This window comes from Ranitomeya variabilis, chromosome 3 (assembly GCF_051348905.1).
Source record: "Ranitomeya variabilis isolate aRanVar5 chromosome 3, aRanVar5.hap1, whole genome shotgun sequence".
In the NCBI taxonomy this organism is placed as follows: domain Eukaryota; kingdom Metazoa; phylum Chordata; class Amphibia; order Anura; family Dendrobatidae; genus Ranitomeya; species Ranitomeya variabilis.
In genome coordinates, this window is record NC_135234.1 from 23,362,232 (window position 1) to 23,383,222 (window position 20,991).

General features: G+C 46.5%; 1 protein-coding gene across 3 annotated transcripts in view; it reads left to right on the top strand.

Moving 5' to 3' along the window:
* The window catches only part of LOC143817901 (apovitellenin-1-like), a 165,630-nt gene that overhangs the window by 13,853 nt on the left and 130,786 nt on the right, over positions 1 to 20,991 (top strand). Inside the window, exon 1 of one of the 3 annotated variants that reach the window (XM_077299368.1) lies at positions 9,020 to 9,208. The exons of the other annotated variants lie outside the window; for them this stretch is intronic. Coding sequence (XP_077155483.1) covers positions 9,068 to 9,208 — 141 coding nt within the window. The 5' untranslated portion in view covers positions 9,020 to 9,067. Of the gene's footprint in view, positions 1 to 9,019; positions 9,209 to 20,991 lie in introns of those variants that run through there. 3 annotated transcript variants of the gene reach the window in all.

Genomic DNA, 20,991 nt, shown 5'->3' on the forward strand with positions numbered 1-20,991 from the left:
ATTGGGGACATCATTCTAAATATAGGGGAACTCTTGGAGACATCATGCTGTGTATAAGGGAGCTGTGAGTCCATCGTACTGTGTATAAGGGAGCTGTGGGCCCATCATACTGTGTATAAGGCAGCTGTGGGCCCATCATACTGTGTATAGGGGAGCTGTGGGCCCATCATACTGTGTATAGGGGAGCTGTGGGATCATCATACTGTGTATAGGGGAGCTGTGGGCCCATCATACTGTGTATAGGGGAGCTGTGGGATCATCATACTGTGTATAGGGGAGCTGTGAGATCATACTGTGTATAGGGGAGCTGTGTGACAGTGAGGGTGACCAATGAGTGGAACAGGCTGCCACGAGAGGTGGCAAGTTCTCCTTCAATGGAAGTCTTCAAACAGAGGCTGGACAGACATCTATCTGGGATGGTTTAGTCATTGAATCCTGCTTTTAGCAGAGGGTTGGACACGATGATCCTGGAGGTCCCCCTACCAAGTCGAACATCATAGGATTTTATTATTCTACATGTGAACAGTACTGGAAATATGAGAAGTCAGATGTGTCTTTGTTGTAATCTCTGCAGATGAGTCCTGGCTGGAGAAGTCGACATGTTGATCTGGGTGAGATGGAAAGGATGGGAAAAGTGAACAACTCCACCAGAAAGAACGTCAGCTATATGTCACCATCTGTAACTGTGCTGTAATCTCTGTATTTACTGCAGGATTGGTATCTACCACTATATGGTCCCCATGTGGCGGTAATACCAGTGCTGGTCTTTGTATAGTGATTTAGTTTCAATAACAGTGCTGTCATCTCCTGAGGTTACCCTACACCCACTGTAGTTATAATCATGATTACCTGGTTAGGGGCCACAGGTAGACACAGACAGAAATGGCCCCTGTGCAAGAACAACATATGGGCCCTTTGCAGCCCAAGAGCTCCTAAAGATGCAACTTCTTTGGAGGTAGCAATGGTCGCCCTTACCTCTTGCGCCAATGTGCGGCCGTGCAGGTTGCACCAATGATATGTCCTCCTGTTAGGGGCCCACTCAGGAGTTTCACCCCCTCTGAGCTGAACCCCTAGCTACGCCTCTGTCACCTTGGCCGTGTCTGAGTAATGATCACCTTGTTCTTCTGTGTTTGGCTCAGTTGTGGTCTGGCTCAGCCTCCTCACCTCAGCCATGTCTCTGAGCACTGAACACCTTGTACTTCCATGTTTTGGTCAGTGGTGGTCGGGGTCAGCCTCCTCACCTTGGTCGTGTCTCTAAGCACTGAACACCTTGTACTTCCATGTTTTGGTCAGTGTTGGTCGGGCTCAGCCTCCTCACCTCGGCCGTGTTTTTCTGACCACTGAACACCTTGTACTTCTGTGTCTTGCTCAGTGGTGGTTGGGTTCAGCCTCCTCACCTCGGCCGTGTTTCTGAGCCCTGAACACCTTGTACTTCTGTGTCTTGCTCAGTGGTGGTTGGGTTCAGCCTCCTCACCTGGGCCATGTCTCTGAGCCCTGAACACCTTGTACTTCTGTGTCTTGCTCAGTAGTGGTCGGGCTTAGTCTCCTCACCTCGGCCATGTCTCTGAGCCCTGAACACCTTGTACTTCTGTGTCTTGCTCAGTGGTGGTTGGGTTCAGCCTCCTCACCTCGGCCGTGTTTCTGAGCCCTGAACACCTTGTACTTCTGTGTCTTGCTCAGTGGTGGTTGGGTTCAGCCTCCTCACCTCAGCCGTGTTTCTGAGCCCTGAACACCTTGTACTTCTGTGCTATTCAGAATATGAAGGCATTATTCAATCAATCAATCAATCAATTAACATTAATCAAATTTGTCCCAAATTTCACAAAAAAAGTTCTAATTCACCAGATTCTGATGTTTTCGTGATTAGTTTTGCTGGATTCACCAATTTGCTTAACTCTAAAGGATGGGAAGGGGCACAAATGAAATAAATTGTACTCCCCCCCCCCCATTGGCCGTCACTGCCTCCGGTCAGGTCTTCTCTTCCAGCATGTTCGCCACCACCGGCACTAACTAGGCTTTGTACCATCGTGTGAAACTTTGTGTAGAGCTCTCTCGATGTCATGATGTGCGTCTACTCACGACGTCACGAGGCCTAGTCAGCACCAAAGATGAAGAGATGAGCAGACTGGGGGGAACGGTAAGTGACGGCCTGAGAAAACGTGAGTATTATGTTTTTTCCCTAAGTTTATAATCATCTGATGTCACGTACGAGAAAAAGGGGCCAATTATTTTCATCAGACTTTGATCAGAGTGAGGTCCGAGCATCATCAGTTTGTCTCTCGTATGTCTTGTGCTCTGAGGTCACGTACCATATTATCATTTGCTGATATTCTACAGTCACTTTATGTTGGTATCATTTCTGCACCTTATGTCTACAGTATGTTATTAGCTTGTTAAAATTGAAGCCCTTTGTGTACATTGAACAAGATGACACTGATATTTAAAGCTGGGTAGCCCCTTTAAAAGTCAGTGTAGTTTAGATTCCTCTGAGGAAGACACAGACATGGAAACATTGAGATTAGGCAAAAAAATAACAGACAACATGGTATATCCACTGGACCAGGATCCTGTAAATTAATTTGCTCATCCCTATATACCAGTCATGTATTATCCTGTATTCTATATGTACCATATTTTTCGAACTATAAGGTGCACCGGACCATATGTCGCACCACAAATTTTGGGGAGGAAGATAGGAGATACATTCATATAATGAGAAAAAAAAGTTTAAAGCCTCACCGTGTTACTCGATATCAGGATCGTTCACAATATAGCGTTTCTGCTCCAAAGAGAACCCCTGACCCATGGTAACATATTAAGAAAACTTCCAAGTGTCGGCAACTAAATAAAATCTCCAATGCTTTATTTCAAAACATAGAATTAAAATTCATGGTGGTAGATGAGATAATAATCAGACGCGTTTCAGGCATGAACTGCCCTTGATCAATGATGCTACAGTTCTGTCTGGCAAGAGTCCTTTACTCAACCCTCATCTTCTTTCCACTTAGAGGAGCTATGTATGGCTGGTACTTATTTTCTCTGATGCCGACCCCTTGAACTCCAGCCCGGGGCACTCTACTTGTCTCACATAGTCAGTCCTGTCCTGGTCATTTACCTTTTGGAGAAATAAAACCCTAGGGCTCACTGCAAGGCTTTCTCTTCCAGTACTCATCTTCAGAAACTCACTGTCTCTCAGTCGCATGTACTCCAGATCTCACTATCTCTTCCTTCCGCTCTCCTCTCACTTAGGGACACCCAAGAATACGGCACTGCACACATTGGACCTTAGGTCATTTCTCTAAGCACTCAAAGCCCTATCTGAATTGATACCAGGAAAACTGTCATATTCCAACTACAACTTGGTTTCTCCTTCTCTGGACTAGTCCAAAAAATTAACTCTAGTTATCCCTACTGTCAAACTACACACATTATCCCCAGCATTAACACAAGTCACGATTCACATTATGCAGAACAATTCACATTAAACATTACAACAATTTACATGTTGTTCAAGTGGGAATGTGGGCAATATGTCCACCTCCTTACAGTCATAGAATCAAATACACCAGTTACATATTCTCCTGTATACCGTATGTACTATATAATACTATACTATAGAACTCCATCAATTAGTGTCCGTGAAATATATTTGCAAAGGAAGTGAATGGCAGACCATTCGGAATACTCCGAAAAAAACGAACATATGGTCACAAAAATGGGAGAAATAATTCAATTGAAATACCTTTTATTAATTGCAAAATGTGGTAAATGGTAGCACCATGACACAAGGGTGCCCGCACAATGAAAATTAAAAATATATTAGTTATAATATAAAATTAATAAAATAGCCAAGAGAGAGCCACCAGGTAAATTAATTTAAATAGTGACGATATAAACAGGTTATTATTAATGATGTAATCCTGATGGTGGAAAGTATTAATAGTATAGTATTACCAAATATCAATGCTAATCAGCTGCTATATGTATGTATGCAGGCAGTCTATATATTAGAATTAGATATAGTCAATTAGCTTACTGCAGCCCTGAATAAAATATGAGTATAGCAAAAACATATGCCAACAGGGATAGCGCTGATATAAAGCAATGGAGGAGAGAGCGTCACATGATACTCCCTCTCCCATCATCCCCCTCTGCCTCTGACGCAGCGGGTGCAATGTCGTCACTGCACACCACGCTGTTACGGACAGTGGAGCTGCTCAGGTGGGGAAAGGCGCTGCAGCTGGGAGCGAGGAGAGGTGAGTTTTGCATTACATTCTATGGGGGCTGGCTGCATTACATTTTATGGGGCCTAGCTGCATTACATTTTATGGGGGGCTGCGTTGCATTTTATGGGGGCTGGCTGCATTACATTCTATGGGGCTGCATTACATTATATGGGGGCTGGCTGCATTACATTTTATGGGGCTGCTTTGTACTCCTGTGTGGGGCTTCATTGTTCTATATGGAGTATTATGGTGTGTATTGTACTGTTTAGTGGACTACGGGGTGTGTATTATACTGTATAGAGGACTATGGGGTGTGTATTATACTGTATGGAGGACTGTGGGGCAGATTATACTATATGGAGGCTATGGAGAGTGTATTATACTATATGGAGGACTATGAGGAGTGCATTATACTATATGGAGCACTATTAGGTGTGTATTATACTATGTGGAGCACTATGGGGAGTGAATTATACTGTATGGAGGCCTATGGGGCACATTATACAATATGGAGACTATGGGGAGTGTATTATGCTATATGGAAGACTATGGGGAGTGCATTATACTGCATGGAGGCCTATGGGGCACATTATACTATATGGAGGCCTATGGGGAGTGCATTATACTGTATGGAGGCCTATGGGGAGTGCAGTATACTATATGGAGACTATGGGAAGTGTATTATACTATATGGAAGACTATGGGGGTGCATTATACTATATGGAGACTATGGGGAGTGTATTATACTGTATGGAGGACTATGAGGAGTGTATTATACTATGTGGAGGACTATGTGGTGCATTATAGGAAGAGAAGAGGGTCAGGGAGTCTCCACGCATGTAGCTTGAATCAGTAAACGCCTAATCGAGAGAAGCTACTGTATAATAATCGGCAATATGCTGTCTCTTGAAACATTCTAGTCCCATTTCCAATTGGCTGACAATTTAGGGATTTCATATTTGTGGAAGTGCTAGGTGTAATGTATATTCTCATACAGTAGACAAAACTAGCTACAAAACATTTTCTGTGCGTTCATAAAGGGGACCTTACATATTTTGTGTTTTTTGGTCTGGAGTAATTCAGCTATCCGAGACGTGGTGGGAACTAGCAAAAAAAGTCTGAGGAGAGAAGTTTATTGGATATTGCCTTTAGATGCAACATTTCCAAAGGGAATGCATTTTAAAAATGATTTGTTCTATATACATTGACAGCATTTACCATATTTTTCGGACTGTAAGACACACTTTTTTCCTCCAAAAATGTGGAGGAAAATGGGGGGGTGTCTTATAGTCCGGATGTACAGGTTCTGGCTATGGTGGGGAGGTGGGGGAGCGGTTTCGGCGGAGCAGGGGGGCTAACTCCTGTGCCCGCTGCTAAAGAGAAATAAATATTCACTGCATTCCATGCCATATTCATGTCTCTTAATGGCATCCTGGTATGATTGGCCCCATCCTCACAAGCAGAGCACAGGTGCCGGAATACTCACCGCTCTGCACGCTGGGACTGTGTGCGCACAAAGCAGTGAGTATTCATTGGTCTCTGGCGAGCACAGTGTCAGCCGGAGATTTCTTGCTGCTGCCGACAGTCACGTGTGCCGATACATAAGAGAAATGAATATTCACCCCAATTTCCACTTTATGTTCAGTCATTGTGGTTTTATGGCAAGAAATTGTCATAATAATCAATTCACTAATTCTCCACGTTATCTTCTGTTGGTTCCATGACTGTAGCAATCCGTATTACATAGCCCCAGAGGTCATTCTAAAGAAAGGCTATGGAAGATCTGTTGTCTGGTGGTCAATATGGATCATCCTGCATGAATTCCTTGTGGGATCTGTACCGTTTCAAGAAACTTTTTGAAAGGATTGCCTTCATAAATAGAATAATCCTATCATTGCTCTGATTGGTTACATTGTTTTAGTTATATGCTGTATTAATCTGAAACTGTCGCGCCGAACAGGACGCGATATGGCAGTGACCACTAGGTGGCGTGGATGTCGTATCGTACAGGCGTAGGAAGCTAGTAGGAATGCGGGATGCAGTGACAGACGGGAGGCAGAGCAAGGGTTAACAGAGGTAATAATTTAATTTAACAGCGTTACTCCATGCAGGGAGGTAAAGGGTTAGACACCATAAAGGGAAAAGGATGTCGGGAGACAAAGCGTTATACAGGGGAGACAAACAGTACATTAAGTCAGAGGATATTCTTGAGGTGAAGAACAACGGTTCAAAATAAAGGCAGTTCGTTAACATTTGTGTCAGGAAGTCCTTAGGCTACGTTCACATTTGCGTTGTTGGGCGCAGCGTCGTCGACGCATACCGACGCATGCGTCATGCGCCCCTATCTTTAACACGGGGGGCGCATGGACATGCGCCGGTAGGCGTTGTACTGCGTTTTACGACGCATGCGTCATATAGACGCACAAGACAGGGCGCAGGGGACGCTACTTGTAGCGTTTTCCCTGCGCCGATCTGTAGGATCTTATGATAACGCATGCGTCGCAAAACGCTGCGTTGTGTACATGCATTGTTGGTTGCGTCGCGTCGCCGACGCTGCGCCCAACAACGCAAATGTGAACGTAGCCTTAGACTGCAGCTCCTGCTGCGAACTCAGCAACACCGGCAACAGCTGGCGCGGTGTCCTTTCCAGGAAAACACTGGACCGATGGTCTGTCTTCTGGCGACAGTGGTCAGTCTCCGGTACCTTCCACTGCCCCTTGTCCATATACAGATGTGGCTATTAAAGGCACGGGCCACAGACTTGTACGATCCCAAAGTGGCTCCTAATATGACGTAGTACAGTCACAATGGTCAGAACAACTATAGTGTGTCCATTTCAGGGTGCAGCTGTCAGTCTTATATGTGGTCTCACTTGGGTACTCACGGTCACATCGTGTACAGCATCTGATATTCTTTGGCTGTCACTGGACACACCCTGCTCGTACCGCTCTCCCTGGTCCCTGCTGTTGGCGGCGGGTGACACTGGTCTGTTTAGCGCTGGTGCTCTCGGCCAGAGCACTACTCTCTGTGACTGCTGCAACCCCCAGACTCTGCTCTGCACGGCTTGGCTCTGTAAGTCTCTGCTCTGCATGGCTTGGCTCCGCAAGGCTCTGTTCTGCACGGCTCCCTCTGCTAGCAACGGGGGCTACTTCTAGATGACCCGTCGCCAAGTCAGTCCTCTCAGGCGGAGGATGCAGAGCGCGCCACTCACCACTCTGCGTGCTGCTTCCTGCGCTGCCCTCTGCACTTCTCAGTACCGGTGCCAGACTGACTCTTTTGGCGCGCTTTTCTCTTTTATCAGCAGTTGCGCACGCTTTCCCGACTCTCCTGGGTGAGCAGGAAGCTCTGTCTCTCCCCTCCTTCCCTCCTGCAGCAGGGGAAAGTCCGTCTCCCTCAGGCTCCCCACCGGGAACAAAGGATGCAGCCATTTCAGTTATGGACCCAGCATGCAGGTACCCGCGGTCTGGTCTATCTTCCTACACAGGGCGCGATGGCAGTGACCACTATTTGGCGCGGCCGCTCTGATAGATGGGTCTACGGAACGAGAACCTGCCGGGGAAGAGGGACGAACCTGCAAGCGTGCAGCGCTACCCGGTCGGAGGAGAGAGCGCCGATATCTGCGACCTGAACTGGGGAAGAGAGCGCGCCCAACTAGGACTCAGCCGCCGGAGACCTGCCGGGGTGTGCGACAGCCGAGGGGAAGATACAGAATAGGGGTAAGGAACTAGCCAGGAGTCGGGAACCAGCCGGGAGCGGAGATACCAGAGGATGAGGCGAAAAGCAACATCAAGAGCGAACAGAGGGTCAGAAGCCAGAGAGGACAGGGAGGTACTCAATCAGAAGACGGGAGGACAAGTCAATAAACCAAGCCGAGTCATGCATGTGGAAACCGAGCATAAACAAAGACGTAGGACGGGGCACAGCGAAAGCAGGGCAGACACGAAACAGGTCAGCTGCTCTAGCTGAGGGACCAGAACTATCACCGACACTGGACCCAGGCAGAGACAGCACTAAGTAGCTGCCCCAGAACCAAAGAGAGATGGATGAAATTAACCCAGACATAACCAGGACGGGAAGGAAGCAAACTCCATCCTGGATCATGACAGTACCCCCCTATCAATGGGAGGCCACTGGATCCCCAGGCTTCCCAGGATAACTAACTCAAAAAGGGGCTTCAAAGAACAGATCAACAGACATTCTCTCAGGGGCGGCGGGGGGTAGGAAGAAAGCCCAAGACTGTGGACCCTCCCGAAGCAAAGACATAACTATCCCCACTCTTTGACCCTCATCACCCGAGGATGGAGTGAAAACAATAGTTTACAACCCACTGCTAAATACCCCAAATTTCCCCTTTTTCCCAGAAAAGGTGTCAGGGAGTTTGACAGTGGGCTCATGGGAGGGCAAAGAAACTTCGGAAACACCAGCATTTTTACCGCCCGCCGAGGGAGATGGAGTCCTAATAGATTTGACTGTTTCAGCCAAATCTCTTTGGACCTGCTGGTAGGACGCCGCCAAGGCTCTCTGATTCACAGACAAATTTTGCATCATCTGCGTCAGATTGGTTACCTGATCTGACAAAGCGCGGAGCGAATTCATACTACAGCTGTGAGCAGATTTCCCAAAACAAATTTGAGGGGTTGGTGATAATGTCGCGCCGAACAGGATGCGATATGACAGTGACCACTAGGGGGCGTGAATGTGTCACACAGGGCGCGATATGGCAGTGACTACTAGGTGGTGTGGATGTCGTATCGCTCAGGTCGCAATGGCAGTGATCACTTTGTGGAGCAACGGTTCTGACAGATGGGTTTACGGAATGAGAACCTGCAGACGAACAGGGAATGATGCTGCAAGCGTGCAGCGCGACCTGGCCGGAGGAGAGAGTGCCGATGTTGGGACCTGAACCGGGGAAGAGAGCGCGCCCAACCAGGACCCAGCCGCCGGAGACCTGTGGGGGTGTGCGACAGCCGAGGGGAAGAGGGGTAAGTAACTAGCCAAGGGTCGGGAACCAGCCAGTATCGGAGATACCAGAATATGAGGAGAAAAGCAATGTCAAGACTGAGCAGGGGGTCAGAAGCCAGAGAGTACAGGGAGATATACAATCAGAAGACGGGAAGACAAGTCAATAAACCGAGCTGAGTCATGCATGTGGAAGCTAAGTATAAACAAAGACATAGAACAGGGGCACAGGGAAAGTGGGGTAGACACGAAACAGGGAGCAGACTGAGAGGGACAGGAGAATCACAAGGTTAAACCTAGGTCAGCTGCTCTAGCCGAGGGACCGGAACTATCACCGACCCAGGCAGAGCCAGCACAAAGTAGCCGCCCCAGAACCAAAGAGAGGTGGATGAAATTAACCCAGACATGACCAGGACAGGGAGGAAGCAACCCCCGTCCTGGATCATGACAGAAGCTTTGATTTACATTACAATCCAATAAACAGGTTTTATTTTTCTGTAATTTTCTATATCACGGGACATAATTTGGGGCTGTGATCCCGCACCTCCTCCCCATGCTCAGAACCTCATCACTAAGCTGCTTACAACTTATTCTGTACAAAAAATTGGGACAGGTAACATGTATAATAGTATTGATATTTACTTATTACATTTAGGACATATTCATCACGTCCATCAGGACCAGCTGTTTTTTATACCTATCCATTCTAGTTCTCCATACTGTTTTCTGTATATTTCTTTCATGTTGGATGTTTTGTCTTTAGTTTAGATTAAGATAAATGGTTCCGATATGGAGCATTCTGTCTATATCTGCATTACTTGACCTACTTTTTCCAGGAGGAGCAAATTTAGATCAAGGAACATCAATTCCTGAGTGACTTAGACTTTGACAACCTGCTAGGTCAAAAGTCAGAGTACATTCCTCAGTTTGTCTCAAATGTGGACACCAGCTACTTTTTCAGTAGGTAGAATAAGACGTTACAGAGACTAAGAAGCTGTTTGTCTTATCTTCCCTAATATGTGACAATCAGTTCCCATTAATATTAGTGATAAAATGGTGACCGGGACTGTGTGTTACACTGACAACATCCAATAATATGTCACTACTTCTGTTTTGTAGAACTTTATGCTCTTTACCACAAGACGCCTCAGTGGCCCCTGACATGCCAAAACAGGAGAAACCTCCCACAAAGTGAATCTATTTTGGAAACTACACCTCTTGAGGAATACATCTAGTAGTGTAGTAAGATTTTTTTACTCTATAGTGATTCATAAAATTGTATAACATTGTGCTGTACAATTGAAAAAATACTATTTTTTTCTACTACAATGTTGTTTTAGCCCCAATTTATAAATTTAAAAAAAGGGTTAATAAGAGAAAACAGAACAATTTGCTAAGCAATTTCTCCCCAGTAGGCCAATACTATTTTTGAGGTACATTGCAAAGCTTGGAAGGGAAGGAGCGCCATACTAGCCTCCCACCAGTCATCCATTTTATAAACTACACCCCTCATTTAATTCACCTAGGGTTACTGTGATCATATTGACACCACAGATGCTTCACAGAATGTTATACTATTGGGTGGTGAAGAAAAAAAATTCCATTTTTACCACTAAAATTTTGCAAAGTATCACTTTTTCTTTCCTATATGCTGGGTGTAATTGTTCTCCTGCCCTGCATACTGGGAGTAATTCTCAGGTAGTAGGGGATTCAGCAGATGCGATTAGATAAAATCATGGTTTATTCCAAAATTGTTAAAAACTTCTTCATCGGTGCATATTCCATAATAAGATTAGGCAAGAGGTCTACAAGACATAGGAGTTATTACATATTTCGAAGTTTTAAAATTCCTGATTCTTAGTCATCAGCGATCAACCCCAGATCTGCAGGTTAATAATGTTTTTTTTTACATGCGGGTTCACTTTAATGTCAAAGACCTATCCGTTTAGCAGAGTCCACTAGGTGTCTCTGTCGTGAAAAAGAAAAACACAACCACTAATATTACCGTATGGGCCATGCAAAAAAAATGTGTACAGGATAATAGTGGAAAAATTAAATAGCTACCCATTATAGGAGATATTGGCGGCTGTATACAGGACCTCATACACATTAGACTAATGCCGACCAAGATCACCAGAATCTAAAAGGTCTGCCTATGGTCTACTGTGTATGTGGGCACCGACGACTGATGGTAGAGAATGATGTCGATTTTGGATGTCTGATTTCAGACTACCGATCTCTGGGTGTTTGTCTGCAGTTTTTTCATAGATGAACGGTGGAGCACTGAGCAAGTGAGTCCGCTGAGCTGACTATTGGACAAACAATCATCCTTTGCATTGTTTGGCCAACAACCATCTAATGTGTATGGCCAGCTTAAGTTGTGCCCGTCTTGTGTTCAGGAACAGCTGGTGCTACACCACATGCTCCAACTACCGAAATTAATTTCATCATATAATTTGGGCTTAAACTTTGCTGGGAATTAGTTTCATAAACCCTAGCCTTCATGCAACACTACAGGTCCAGAAATTTCTCAGCAGAACAGGCGTGTTTTTCTATGAATCACCCTGGGTGTACATTGGCCTCCATTGTTACTCACACACTAGTGATGGGGTGATCGCAACCGATCTGAGACAAAGAGCTGGCTCCCTGTTGGGAATGATGGGCAAAAGTCTCTGACTGGCTCTCACTTGGAGTAAAATGGCAATGTTCACCGGCCTAAACCTCACTCACCCAAAAGAAACCCTGCCTACTTATCAATTTCATTGGCTGACTGTAAGTTGGCTGGGTATTTGCATCGGGTGATCGGGGGTTTCAGATGCATTAATTTCATCGGAATTGTGTGTCATTCTATGGTGAACACATGTTTAGTAGGGATCCATTTAAGATCCAAAAGTCCCAACTCCTGTGCGGGCAGGGTTTCTTCCATATGGGCATGTGTTTAGGCTCCCAAACATTATCATTTTACCCCTGGTGAGCGCCATTTAGAGTCTATAAGTGGCCCTCACTGGGGTGTCGGCTCGCATCAGTCACAAAAAGGAGCTGGAGGCTTTTGTACTGGATCATTCGTGAATGACCCATCACTAGAAGTGACAGACATGGCAGCTCAGAACAGGGGCGAGATTAGCGCTCCTGTCTTCCCTTTTACATTGTAAAGAACCCAACAGCTGTGTAAGAAGGACCAGTCAGATATAGTAGCTGTGACTGGCTCTGTTTTTCACAGATTTTCTTTGCACAGTGGTGGATGTGAGCACAACTGAGCAGGGAAGAGCCGAAGAGACCTCTCCATACCGGGCGATTGGCAGGCTCAGACTCAACAGTTGTGAAATGATGACGTATCCAAGTCTGAGGATGGATTTGTGTTTTTTTTTTATTTTATACTGTGATTTCAGGAACTCATACTAAAACTGCTTGACCCACCCTGTACTCCTAGGGATAAAGCTGAATTTATTTTGTGCCAGTTTTGTGAAGTGGCATGACATTGCTCATGGTCATTAGGAAATTACAAGGCAGAAGTCATGAGGCTCCTTGATGTTTTTGACCATCATGATCTTCCTTCCTTTTTTCTGATCACTCATATTTCCAAATATGATGCTACAAATGTTCCTAAACCACAAGTCTTAGATAATAGTCACTCCAATCATAAAATGTCGTTATAGCCCAGCCATATTTTTTAAGAAACTTAGGGTACCGTCACACAGTGCAATTTTCGTCGCTACGACGGCACGATCAGTGACGTCGCAGCGTCGTACGATTATCGCTCCAGCGTCGTAGACTGCGGTCACACGTTGCAATCACGGCGCTGGAGCGATGCCGAAGTCCCCGGGTAACCAGGGTAAACATCGGGTAACTAAGCGCAGGGCCGCGCTTAGTAACCCGATGTTTACCCTGGTTACCAGGGTAAACGTTAAAAAAACAAACAGTATATACTTACGTACATTCCGGTGTCTGTCCTCCGGCGTCTCAGCTTCTCTGCACTGTGTAAGCACAGCGGCCGGAAAGCACAGCGGTGACGTCAGACGTCACCGCTGTGCTCGCTTTCTGGCTGGCCGGCGCTCACAGTGCAGAGAAGCTGAGACGCCGGAGGACAGACACCGGAATGTAAGTATGTACTGTTTGTTTTTTTTTACTTTTACGCTGGTAACCACGGTAAACATCGGGTTACTAAGCGCGGCCCTGCGCTTAGTTACCCGATGTTTACCCTGGTTACAAGCGAACACATCGCTGGATCGCTGTCACACACAACGATAATAATAATAATAAATAATAATAATTTTATTTATATAGCGCCAACATATTCCGCAGCGCTTTACAACTTATAGAGGGGACTTATACAGACAACAGACATTACAGCATAACAGAAATCACAGTTCAAAACAGATACCAGGAGGAATGAGGGCCCTGCTGCTCGCAAGCTTACAATCTATGAGGAAAAGGGGAGACACAAGAGGTGGATGGTAACAATTGCTTTAGTTATTTGGACCAGCCATAGTGTAAGGCTCGGGTGTTCATGTAAAGCTGCATGAACCAGTTAACTGCCTAAGTATGTAACAGTACAGACACAGAGGCTATTAACTGCATAAAGTGTATGAGAACATGATGGAGGAACGTGATTATGTTGTTGTTTTTTATTAATAGGCCACACAGGGATAATTAGGTTAATGCGTTGAGGCGGTAGGCCAATCTGAACAAATGAGTTTTTAGTGCACGCTTAAAACTGTGGGGATTGGGGATTAATTGTATTAACCTAGGTAGTGCATTCCAAAGAATCGGCGCCGCACGTGTAAAGTCTTGGAGACGGGAGTGGGAGGTTCTGATTATTGAGGATGCTAACCTGAGGTCATTAGCAGAGCGGAGGGCACGGGTAGGTTGGTAGACTGAGACCAGAGAGGAGATGTAGGGTGGTGCTGAGCCATGGAGTGCTTTGTGGATGAGGGTAGTAGTTTTGTACTGGATTCTGGATTGGATGGGTAGCCAGTGTAATGACTGGCACAAGGTAGAGGCATCGGTGTAACGGTTGGCGAGGAATATGATCCTGGCAGCAGCATTCAGGACAGATTGGAGCGGGGAGAGTCTGGTAAAAGGTAGGCCAATTAGTAGAGAGTTACAATAGTCCAGACGAGAATGAATAAGTGAGACAGTAAGAGTTTTTGCAGAGTCGAAAGTAAGAAAAGGGCGAATTCTGGAAATGTTTTTGAGATGCAGATAAGAAGAGCGAGCCAGTGATCGGATGTGGGGGGTGAATGAAAGCTCGGAATCAAGGATGACTCCAAGGCAGCGGGCATGTTGCTTTGGAGTAATGGTGGAACCGCACACAGAGATGGCAATGTCGGGCAAAGGTAGGTTTGTAGAGGGAGAGAACACGAGGAGTTCAGTTTTTGACAGGTTCAGTTTCAGATAGAGGGAGGACATGATGTTAGAGACAGCGGTAAGACAATCACTGGTGTTTTCTAAAAAGGTCGGCGTGATAACAGGAGAAGAGGTATATAATTGGGTGTCGTCAGCATAGAGATGGTACTGGAAACCAAATCTACTGATTGTTTGTCCAATAGGGGCAGTATACAAAGAGAAGAGGAGGGGGCCTAGGACTGATCCTTGAGGAACCCCAACAGTAAGGGGAAGGTGAGAGGAGGAGGAACCAGCAAAACAAACAGTGAAGGATCGGCCAGAGAGATAGGAGGAGAACCAAGAGAGAACGGTGTCCTTGAGGCCGATGGAGCGGAGCATAGTGAGGAGGAGCTGATGATCCACAGTGTCGAATGCTGCGGAGAGATCCAAGAGAATTAGCATGGAATAGTGACCATTAGATTTAGCTGTTAGTAGGTCATTAGAGACTTTAGTGAGGGCAGTTTCAGTAGAGTGTAAAGAGCGGAAACCAGATTGAAGAGGGTCGAGAAGAGAATTATCTGAGAGATAGCGGGTAAGACGGGAGTGGACCAGGCGTTCCAGGAGTTTAGAGATGAAGGGAAGATTAGAGACAGGTCTATAATTAGCGGCACAATTTTGATCGAGGGAGGGCTTTTTAAGTAGTGGATGTATGATGGCATGCTTAAATGAGGAGGGAAAAATACCGGAAGTGAGGGAAAGGTTGAATATTTTTGTTAGGTGAGAGGTGACAGCCGGGGAAAGGGACTGGAGGAGATGCGACGGAATGGGGTCGCTGGTGCAAGTGGTCGGGCGAGAAGATGCAAGGAGCCTGCTTACTTCTTCTTCTGTAACTGGTTCAAAGTCAGAGAGTGAACTAGATGCAGTGGGGGAGGGAGGACAGTGCTTGGTATGAAGAGATTGGGAAATGATTTCCTGTCGAATGTGGTCAATTTTTTCTTTGAAGTAATTGGCCAGATCGTCAGCGTGGAGATCTGTGGTTGGGGCCTGCTCTCTTGGGTTGAGTAGGGACCGGAAAGTGTCAAAGAGACGTTTAGGGTTATTGGACAGCGAGGTGATGAGGGTGTTGAAATAGGTTTGTTTGGAGAGGTGAAGGGCAGAGTTGTATGTTTTTAACATGAACTTATAATGGATGAAATCTTCAGGCAGATTAGATTTTCTCCACAGACGTTCGGCGCACCTGGAGCACCGCTGCAGGAAACGTGTTTGCAGCGTGTGCCACGGTTGTCGCCGTCTGTGCCGAGTTGTTCTATGTATAGGAGGTGCAGCTTCTTCCAGGGCACTTTGCAGGGTTTCGTTGTAATGCTTCAGAGCAGAATCAGGACAAGAGATGGAGGAGATTGGGGCCAATGAAGACTGCAAGTTCTTCATAAGTTTCTGGGTGTTAATGGCCTGTATGTTTCTATAAGTGTGGAAAGTGGGGATGACCTGAGCGGGATGGCAGTTCTTGATAGAGAATGAAAGAAGGTTGTGGTCAGAGAGCGGGAGAGGGGAGTTTGTGAAATCATCCAGTGAGCAAAGCCGGGAGAAGACCAAATCAAGGGAGTTTCCATCATCATGTGTTGGAGAGTTAGTATGCTGCGAGAGGCCGAAAGAGGAGGTTAGAGATAAAAGGTGAGAAGCAGATGGGGAGAGGGGAGAAGCAATTGGGATATTGAAATCACCCATGATGAGGGTGGGGGTGTCATAAGAGAGAAAGTGTGGAAGCCAGGTGGCAAAATGATCCAGGAACTGGTGAGAGGGGCCGGGAGGATGATACACCACCGCCACTCGCATGGAGAAGGGGACGTAGAATCTGACAGCATGGACCTCAAAGGAAGGGAATACAAGTGAGGGTACTTGGGGGATAACTTGGAAGGTACATTTGGGTGAAAGGAGCAGACCAACGCCTCCACCTGCTCTGTTGTCTGATCTTGGGGTATGAGAAAAGTGTAGTCCACCAAATGAGAGAGCAGCAGCAGCGGTGGTGTCTGACTGCTGGATCCAGGTTTCAGTAAGAGCCAGGAGATTAAGAGAGTTAGAAAGGAAGAAGTCATGAATGAAGGAGAGTTTATTACACACAGAGCGAGAATTCCAAAGAGCACAATTGAAAGAGACAGAAGGCATGCATGGAATATTAATAAGGTTAGAGGGGTTTCTGGGTGTAGCAGTTGGGAGGTTTGACTGGCTATAACATGGGGGGCCGGGGTTCGGAGAGATGTCTCCAGCAACTAGGAGAAGGAGGATAGAAAGAGTGAGCAGATGGTTAAGTGATTTGTGAGAGCGTCTCTTGTGTTGGATGGTGGGACTGAATGGATCTGTACTGTTGAGCAATGTGAACAGAGCATGAGTGCTATACATAGGAGAGGCCAGGACAGAGGGGCCAATATGGATGGAGTGTAAAGAGTTGATGCAAGGGCGGTGATTGTGTGTGAAAGCAGCAGCCATGATATAGATTATACAAATACATATGGTGAGTATTTGCTGTGTGCCAACTGAATAGGGAATAGATTTTGATTGTCTTACCTGTCTCCTGCCCTGTCTAACTGCCATGTTATAACTGCTGAATACTTTGAAAAAAAATGTACACGAATAATAGTGCACGAATGCCCCCTGCATGAATGCTTCCCCAAGCTATATCTACATTTATAGGTGGCCAGCTCTTAGATCTCACTTTTTTTTTTTTTTTGGTCTTCCCCCCTCTCGTTACCAATCAATCTAACTCAATTGAGACAGCAGGGCACAATAAATGTAGTGATCAGATAAACAAATGTCCAGGTCTACATGGATCATAAACCCCTTTGAAAAACAGTTATGCGAACTCTTGGCATAAGGACAAGCAGAAGAGAATTAAATATCTAGAAACAAAAACAATTGCATAACAAGCTGGCTAACAAATATAGATATAAGCAGGAATCAATGCCGAAGGTAGAAGGACTCTGATACCATTCAAGCTTGCTTGCTGTCAGGGAATGGAGCAATAGACATGCAGGATATTTCAGTTCAAAGAATGAATGATATGTTACCATTCAAGCTTGCTTGCTGTCAGGGAATGGAGCAATAGACATGCAGGATATTTCAGTTCAAAGAATGAATGATATGTTAACGATCCAGCGATGTCAGCGGGTGATCAAGCGACGAAAGAAAGTTCCATACGATCTGCTACGACGTACGATTCTCAGCAGGGTCCCTGATCGCTGCTGCGTGTCAGACACTGCGATATCGTATGGATATCGCTAGAACGTCACGAATCGTACGGTCGTAGCGATCAAAGTGTGACTGTGTGACAGTACCCTTAGCACAGAATTTCAGACCCTTCTGTAGTCACTCTAAACTATACTCTGTACTGTTATACATTATATACAGTGGGTACAGAAAGTATTCAGACCCTCATTTTTTTTTTCACATTAATGCACACTCTGCACCCCATCTCGACTTAAAAAAAATGTAGAAATTTTGGTAAATATAATAAAAAAGAAAAACTGAAATATCACATGGTCCTAAGTATTCCGACCCTTTGCTCAGACACTCATATTTAAGTCACATGCTGTCCATTTCCTTGTGATCCTCCTTGAGATGGTTCTATTCCTTCATTGGAGTCCAGCTGTGTGTAATGAAACTGATAGGACTTGATTTGGAAAGGCGCACATCTGTCTATATAAGACCTCACAGTGCATGTCAGACCAAATGAGAATCATGAGGTCAAAGGAACTGACCAAGGAGCTCAGAGACAGAATTGTGGCAAGGCACATATCTGGCCAAGGTTACAACAGAATTTCTGTAGTACTGAAGGTTCCTAAGAGCACAGTGGCCTCATAATCCTTAAATGGAAGAAGTTTGGGACCACCAGAAGTCTTCCTAGATCTGGCCATCCAGCCAAACTGAGCAATCGTGGGAGAAGAGCCTTGGTGAGAGAGGTAAAGAAGAACCCCAAAATCACTGTGGCTGAGCTCCAGAGATACAGTAGGGAGATGGGAGAAAGTTCCACAAAGTCAACTATTGTTCAGGCTGCGACCGCAGACCAAGCGGCCTAGCCAATGCCTCCACGTCGCCTGACCAGGACGGCGTGGGGGAGCGTCCCAAAAAGGAACGCAATGTGGACTCACTGGACCACATAGAGTAACCTGGAGCTACCCAGACTAGGGAAGGGCAGCGAGCAGGGTCTGTGGCAGCTGAGCATGTGAACAAGATGTCGATATGCAGAACTAGACTACACCGCACAACTTCAGGTATGAAGAAACAAAGTTTACTTAAATGAAAGCTCAGAACATAACAAAACATAATGATGTCAGAATCCCGATACCACATGTCTAGGAAGGGTTCATGACTCAGACATCAGACGATGGCAGGAGTCATCACGGGTTGATGCAGTCCAGGGTCATCTGGCACGGGCTTACTAGAACGGCCTCTCAGACGTAGCACAGGCTCAGCAGGAGAACATCAGACACCGATCCCGGAAGGAAGTCGTCACAGGGTGGACCTCAGGAAACAGGCAGGACATCAGGACACAGGCAGGATATCGGACACTGGATAGACATCTGGGACACTGGCGTGGCAGCCCAGGTCATCGGTTGGGACACTGGCGTGGCAGCCCAGGACATCGGACACAGGAAGGACGTCAGGACAAAAGCAGGACATCGGGTCATAGGACACAGGACAGACATCTGGGACACTGGAGTGGCAGCCCAGGTAATCAGCTGGGACACTGGCGTGGCAGCCCAGGGCATCAGGACATTGGACACAGGCTGGGACTCGAATGGCACAGGACCAGGTAGCGGTGATCTTCAGGTTCCAAGCTACGGCCGTCAGGCTCTGGGCATCGGACCTAGGAAGGAACTCAAGCGTGATGGTGCAAGCACCGCCGTACTGGACCTGGACCAGATGGGGTTAGCAGGCTGAGCACAGAATAGTAAGAGCTCAGTAGGAACTCCTGACTCCATCTTTAAAAGTAGTACAGTCACTGGGTATGGGGTGTCAGACACAAAAGGGCTTCAGGAACATGACACAAAGGACACAGTTCAGGCAGGATCAGGTACTGGATATGCAGCCTCCAGGACAGGCGGATCTGGGTACTCTGCCCCCAGAACAGGCCAAAAACACAAACGGACTGGATATGCAGCCTCCAGGATAGGCGGATCTGGGTACTCTGCCCCCAGAACAGGCGGAAAAAACAAGATACAAATGGATCTGGGTATTCTGCCCCCAGAGTAGGTGGTATCTGGGTACTCTGCCCCCAGAACAGGCGGTAGACAGGTATCAGCTTTCCCAGAACAGACTGCAGATAGAACGGGAGCTGCATACCTAACTCATTAGGCAAGACACAGAAACACAATGCAATGCTCTGGCAACGCCCAACAAGAAAGAGGGAGTTTATATAGATGCTGCCCCTCAGCGACAGGCTGAGGAAGCAACACAGGTGCACACTCAAACCCTGATAAAAGCAGGGTAGGCGCACCCTAAGCACAAACAGAAACCATTACAGCACAGATAGCACAGGAACTGTGGCTTAGGGCACCTGGCAGCGACTGCTAGCCTGGAGACACGTGGAAAGTCATGCACCAGCTGCAGAGGACCTCGCAATCCGTGGCTAGCTTCCACAGCGGCAGCCAGAGACCGCACATGCGAGTGGTCATGCAGCAGAGCAAAGACATCACAGCACATATACAGCTATGCAGCGGTGGCAGGGAACTGAGCAGCATCCATACAGGTAGCAGACAACAGTATCCCTGCACATTAGGGGGAGAGGAGCAAGGGTTAAAGCAGAGACATGCAAAGTAACGCCGAAGAAACAAGGTATAAACCCAATGGCGTTACAACTATCACTGCAGCCCTCCACCAGTCAGGCCTTTATGGCAGAGTGGCCAGACGGAAGCCTCTCCTCAGTGCAAGACATATGAAAGCCGCATAGTTTGCTAAAAAGCACATGAAGGACTCCCAGACTATGAGAAATAAGATTCTCTGGTCTGATGAGATGAAGATAGATCTTTATGGTGATAATTCTAAGCAGTATGTGTGGAGAAAACCAGGCACTGCTCATCACCTGCCCAATACAATCCCAACAGTGAAACATGGTGGTGGCAGCATCATGCTATGGGATGTTACTCAGCTGCAGGGACACGATGACCGGTTGTCATTTAAGGAAACATGAATGCGGCCAAGTACAGGGATATGCTGGATGAAAACCTCTTCCAGAGTGCTCTGGACCTCAGACTTGGCCGAAGGTTCACCTTCCAACAAGACAATGATAAGCACACAGCTAAAATAACAAGCAGTGGCTTCAGAACAACTCTGTGACCATTCTTGACCGGCCCAGCCAGAGCCCTGACCTAAACCCAAATGAGCATCTCTGGAGAGACCTGAAAATGGCGTCCACCAACGTTCACCATTTAACCTGACGGAACTGGAGAGGATCTGCAGGGAAGAATGGCCGAGGATCCCCAAATCC